Raw genomic sequence first — 6,310 nt, forward strand, 5'->3', positions numbered from 1 at the left:
GTGTTTTAGCTAGTGTTGAACAGTGCTTGCACAGCATCAAAACCTTCTCTTTCCCACTGTGCTCCACCCCACCGCAAATAGGCTGGAGATGGACAACAGGTTGGGAGGGCACATGGACAGAATAGCTGACCCAAATTGACCAAAAGGATAATCCATACTAGTTTACATCATGCTCAGCAATAAAAACTGGGGGCTTGGTCTTTCCAAACTAGCCATTGCTCTGAGACTGGTTGGGCAGTCTGCTTGTGAGAGGTGGTGAGTTATTGCTTTTGCATCACTCAAGGTTTTTCCCTACTCTTTCCTTCACTTAAACTGTCTTTATCTCAGCCCACAAGTTTTCTCACTTTTGCTCTTCCAATTCTCTTCCCCAGCCTACTGGAAAGAGGGGTGAGCAAGTGGCTGCTCAGTTGTTCACCAGGGTCAAACCACCACAAGTGGCAAGAAAAGAGTTTTAGAATGGAGAAGGTACAAGAGCTGTAGAATAATAAGAGATTCAGTACACTGCAGTTATGTTAAAAAACAAACAAACAAACAAACAACTACCTTCCTGAAAATTATCATATCATTTAACAAGCGACCTTCAAGAGACTGCACTGAAATTAGGCCACCAGCAAACAAACTGTTAGAGCTAAACTGCAACCTTTTAGCACTAAGGCACCCACTGACTGTAGTTCCCTCCATAAAAGCCGTCTTTATAAATTCTTAACTCAAGCCTGCCACCAGCCTGAAAGCTCATATCCCACCCCTTCTGGGCTACAGAAGCAGCATGGCAGATGTCCACCATGGAGCTAGCACACACAGTGATTTAAGAACCAACAAAAAATTCTGCAAGAAGCTGTCATTGAAACTCCTGGGATAACTGTGCCAATGAGCTGAAGATGCCCATACAAGAACGACACACATCCTGGAACACAATCCTTTGGCCTGCCCGCATCTTCTTTTTTTCTGCCCCCACGCTTCTTTTTTTAAAGATAGTTCCCCTAACTAGAAATAAAAATTTGTTGATGGAAGATTAACAATCATTAAGTAGCCATGTGCAACATGTGTTGCACACGTACAATGAACATATTTAGACTTCCTACTATCTAAACCACATACACTCAATGTGCTTTCTTGGGTCCAAAACACTAAAATATAGCTCGTTAGACAATATACAGTGCCTGAATACTTAGGAGAATGAAATATCTATAGACCACCAGTTCAGCTGTACATACACTCCTGGCAGAATGGGGTCAATGCACCTTTATGGGGCTTCACATAAAGGTGCATTGTTATGCTCATAAAATCTCTTTTGAATGCTAATGAAAAAATAAAATTTAATTTTCTGTGCATTCCAGACATACTTTATTTTCACCTTTAAAATGCAAGGAAATTTTATCCACCAGCTTGAAATTAATGGGAGGGGAAAAAAACCCACCAAAATCCAGATCTCTGAACTGCAGTAAAAACTAGAATCAATAACTGAGTTCACCTATACTTTAATCAATTCCACTGCAGCAGAAATTTCATTCTATTCTTATGGGAATCACAAGAAGGAAAAATGCAAAGATACATTCCGTAGTTACTGCATTCTATTTCCACTGAAATAAAACAGTAAGTTCAAGTTTCACTTGCAGGATATGTATACAAAAAGTACAGCCTTTGGCAATTTCAGGTTCCAGAAACCAGGTGGAAAGGCTGAAGCAAGGAAGACGTACCCTTGGCGGAAGGGGATCGGGTCAGGGAATACTTCAGCAAACTGGACATAGTTAAGTCCCTGGGCCCTGACGAGATGCACCCACAAGAGAGTTATGGACGTACTGGAGACAGTCCAACAAAGAGCCATGAAGATGATTAAAGGACTAGAGCATCTCTCGTAAGAGGAAAGGCTGAAAGAGCTGGGACTGTTCAGCCTGGAGAAGAGAAGGCTCAGGAGGATCTTATCAATGTATAGAAATACCTGGAGGAAGGGGGCACAGAGGACAGAGCCAGGCTCTTTTCAGTGGTGCCCAGTGACAGGACCAGAGGCAACAGGCACAAACTGAAACACAGAAGGTTCCCTCGGAACAGCAGGAAACACTTTTTGACTGTGAGGGTGACTGAACACTGGCACAGGTTGCCCAAGGAGGTTGTGGAATCTCCTTCTTTAGAGATACTCAAAAACTATCTAGTCCTGGTCAACTGGTTCTAGGTGGCCTTGCTTGAGCAGGGGGTTTGGACAAGATGAAATCCAGAGGTCCCTTCCAACCTCAGCCCTTCTGTGATTCTCAGAATTTTGTTTATATTTCTCATTTCAGATGTCAAAAGGCTACTCCAGGACTGCATTTTGAAGACCTCAGCATCTATTTAGGTAACTAAGGTGAAGTGGAAATTTTTTGAGAAATGTTTTACGCATAAAAGCTTAAGTAACAGGAACCTTTTTTCCAGTCTGATTACTCCATTAATCAATCTCAGGCATAACTCATTTCTACAGAAAGTTTGTCTAGGACAAGAAATTTGCTTAGGATTTATTATTCATTATCACTTTATAAACACTGTTTTACTCATTTTTATCTTGTATTCAGATTTTACTTTATGAGATAATGAGAACTTCCACCTTATGTTTAGAAGCTGACAGTGCACACAAGATATGAGAAAAGCAACAAGACAGGGTCGATGGAAGAACTTGCCTGTCACTTGGGGGATCATCATCTGTCTGAGTATTTTTTTGTGAATTGCGTTTTCGCACTTTTGGAAGAACATTCCTTCTTACGAACTGCCGATCATGTGGTTTCAAATCTTCTGCTGACACAATATCTTCAATATCTTCAAGCACTGAATCACAGGCAGCAGGCATCTTCAAGAAGCATTAGAGAAGACTGGTATTAGCAAGCACTTGAATACAAAACCAAGACATAGTATCTACTGCATCTGTTATTGTAAAGAAAAGTGAGATATATTTCTACATACATCTGCAATATATCATACATATGAGGGATATTGAGCACATTAAAAAAAAAAAAATCAACTATCAAGAGATATTTCCTGATGCCCTCTTCCCCCGAGATCTCAAACAAAGGCAGGAGGAAAGCCACAAACCATACAGATTTGGGGTTTTTTTTAATAATCTGTACCTTGTCATCTTCTAACTTAAAAACTCTGCAGCTCCTCTGACATGACATATCCAAGATACAATTACTTTTAATCATGTCAGGCATCATAGTGAAATAATGAGTTCGTGTTATGTGATAGATATGCTTTCACTCACATCACAGAAGAACAAAAGATACAGCATTCAAGTGCCAGCTTCAGAGGCTGTTCTGACTTTTACTTGTGCGCTGAAAACAGGTGCACAGTATTTAAACATGTCTTCAGTCCTTTTGAAAACAAACCAAACTATTCCTAGAATTCCTGATCCCACAGGCCTTTCATTTGAATTACTTAATTCATCAGGACAGCAAAATAAAAATTCCTGTCCTCAGGTACAAGAGGTTAAACAACCATGCCTAGCTAATATAAAATAGCTACATTATCATCTGGCTCGTATAACGTACTAGAAGATCATTACAATCTAATTATATTTTCCACAACAAAGTAAATATATATGCATATACATCTCCCAGCAGATCTCAAGATACAGATCAGCTTTCAGGAAAGAAAAAAAAAAAAGTTATTTGCTAAAAGGAGCCTATAAAAAAAAGTTACTGCATTAATTACACACCTCACACTGTGCTGAATGTGGTTCTTAATCACAATAAAGTCTGATTTACCATTGGAAACTCAGTTTTGTACATGTCTCAACAGTTCACTAAGGAAATCACACAAGGGCATTTCACAGAATTTACAGGGGAAATAACATTTTCCTAACTGACAGCGAAGAACAAAACAAACAATGCTTTAATTTCTTTAAAACCAGATTTCAGGAACAGAAAATTCAGGCTACTGGCATACAAAATACTTTCAGATGCTGCAACTGCATTATTCAAGAACATAAGAAGTTAAACACCCGTGCATTTTCCCAGTATGGGTCCTTCAGTCAGTCCTGCAAAATATACTTCAAAATAAAATTTCGTATAACCTGAACCACAACACATCTGCATCTAACTTAAAAAGGAACACAACGGTGTCACAAAAAGGATACATCTGACAAAGAAATTTAAGCATTTAGCATTCTTCTAGATCAAAAATCCCAGGATCTATAAAAAATGCAGCAAAGGATGAACAAAAATAAAAAGCTGAGAGAAGCCCAGCAATAGAGAATATTGGGGGGGAAACCACATCCCTTACACTACTTGATACCACTAACAGTATGTACAAATAGATAAAAAGTTATCAACTTAATACAAGGAAGGAAAAAAAAGATTTTGATTTGTTGTTTTTTCTCTCTTCCAGGAAAAAAAGGCAAAACAAATAAGCTTAGTGTATTTCAGCAGCCCACAAAAGAAAGAATACAGACAAAATAAACTTCATACCTTTCTAAGCAAGGTCTAAATCCTCTTGGATAATAATCCTGGGGAAAAAAAAAAAAGGAAAAAGACGTGGCGTGAACAAGCAGAACTAGCAGACATAAAACCATGATTTCATGTTATTGCCCAACAAGCGTTCATCTTCCCCTTGCAGAAATATGTTTCTTGCTCAGTTCGACCTCGTTAAAACACGCTGACTGGCTGACAAGGTGGAAGAGCAGCCACATTTTCCGTGTCCTTCCCTGAGCAGAGGCACTAATCTTTTTGTGCTTTTGTAGACTTTTTGTCTAAGTCTGATGTATTTAAGTTCTTTCAGACCTCCTTCAGATTTCTGTCTTCACTCAGGAGTTTAAAATTTTGAATGAAAGAAGGGAAATAGATCAGCAATAAATTTTAGCTAAAGACATTCACAACTTTTTTTTAAATTACAAACACAGTAAAGTTTTTTTAGAACAGATTACTCGATATCTGCACTAGTTCCATGTGCATGCGTGAGATCTCTTCTTCAGAAGCAAATAACTAAATACAGATTCCAGCAGCTACTCTGATAGATTAAAAAGAAACTGAAATAAGAAGCAATAATAAAATCAGAAGTTAATGTATTCTTCTTATACTGTCAGCTTGTACCTACAGAACTTTACATTTCTGTTTAAAAAATGAATGCTAGTAAAAAAACAAACAAACAAACAAAAAAAAACAAACAATAAAAGTGTCTCTAATGACACAAACAAAACTTCCCTTGCCCCAGTCTATTTCTGTCACCCCTTCTCGATCTTCCTGCGCATACCAAGGGAGTACTTCTTCCCACAGAGGAAACTTCCATCCAGGTAGATGAGGACTGCTTTTTCCTCTACGTACCAACAGGTGTCTCCGGTAAAGCCCCGGGCTTTTATCCCCGGGCTTACACAGAGCAGAAGAAAGCTGTAGCGTTAGTTCAAAACAAGACCGACCCACCGCCCAGCCCGGCTCACCTCAGGGCCCCGGGGCAACCTTGTTCCGTGCCCGCGGGCAAGCGGCAGCCTGGCGCGCAGCCCGGCCGGCAGCCCCGGAACCCGGCTGGGCTCGGCCCCTCACCGGGCTTCCACCCCGCTGACAGCACCCCACCCCCGGCCGCCAAAACCTCCGGGGGTGCCGCCACAGGGGTCATCTCCCCCTCCCGGCTTTAACGTGGAGCCCAGGGGAGGCCCCACAGGGGACGGGAGCACCGCGCGGGCGGGACACCGGCAGAGCCGGGCGAGGGAGGCGGGGGCAACTCGGCCACTACCGTCACAACAGGGCAGGGGAAGGGGGGGGCTCAACAGCGAGCCCCGACACGCACCTCCGCCAGGCGCACCGCCGCCTCAGCTGGGCTCCGCCATCACGGCCGCCGCGCCCCGCCTCCAGCCCCCGCGCGCGCAGCAGCGCCGCGACGGCGGCCGGCAGCGGCCAAAAGAGCCCGCGAGCTCCGCGGCGCAGCCTCGCGAGAGCGCACGCGGCTGCGCCCCCCGGCGGGGCGGGGCGGGGTCACGGGGGCGGCACCGCGCCCGCCGGTCCGGCTGCGGGAAGGCCGGGGTGTTGGATAGCGGGGCGGGCGCTCCCGCTGCTTTCGCCGGCGGACTGCCGTACGTGGGGGAAGAACAGAGCTGAGGCCCATCCGGAACCGGGGGCGGCGGCTGCTGGGGCCCTTGGAGCCCTAACGGCTCCTCACGCGGCCGCTGCGCCGGGCCGCCCCGGCCCTCAGCGGGGAGCGGGGGAGGAACGGGGAGCGGCGGCGCTTCCTCCGCGCCGGAAAAAAACGGGGGGCAGCGGGGCGCGGCCCTGCCTTCATCCCCTGGAAGCCGGGCCGGGCCGGGCCGCCGCGCTGCCGGCCGCGGGGCCCGGAACCGTGAGGGAGGTCGTCTGGGGTC

The 6,310-nt window shown here is 44.7% G+C and overlaps 1 protein-coding gene across 3 annotated transcripts in view; it reads right to left on the reverse strand.

Annotated features, from left to right (window-relative positions):
* The window catches only part of CDKAL1 (CDK5 regulatory subunit associated protein 1 like 1), a 426,323-nt gene extending 420,493 nt beyond the window's left edge, over positions 1 to 5,830 (reverse strand). The window contains exons 1-4 of one of the 3 annotated variants that reach the window (XM_068396773.1): positions 5,743 to 5,806; positions 5,212 to 5,324; positions 4,431 to 4,468; positions 2,649 to 2,815 (exon numbers count right to left, since the gene is read on the reverse strand). In XM_068396773.1, coding sequence (XP_068252874.1) covers positions 2,649 to 2,815 — 167 coding nt within the window. In that variant the 5' untranslated portion in view covers positions 4,431 to 4,468; positions 5,212 to 5,324; positions 5,743 to 5,806. Of the gene's footprint in view, positions 1 to 2,648; positions 2,816 to 4,430; positions 4,469 to 5,211; positions 5,325 to 5,395; positions 5,583 to 5,742 lie in introns of those variants that run through there. The other 2 variants (XM_068396772.1, XM_068396774.1) reach the window with 2 other exon arrangements.
* Between the last annotated feature and the right edge of the window lie 480 nt (positions 5,831 to 6,310).

The sequence above is a fragment of the Nyctibius grandis genome, chromosome 3 (genome assembly GCF_013368605.1).
Source record: "Nyctibius grandis isolate bNycGra1 chromosome 3, bNycGra1.pri, whole genome shotgun sequence".
NCBI lineage: Eukaryota > Metazoa > Chordata > Aves > Nyctibiiformes > Nyctibiidae > Nyctibius > Nyctibius grandis.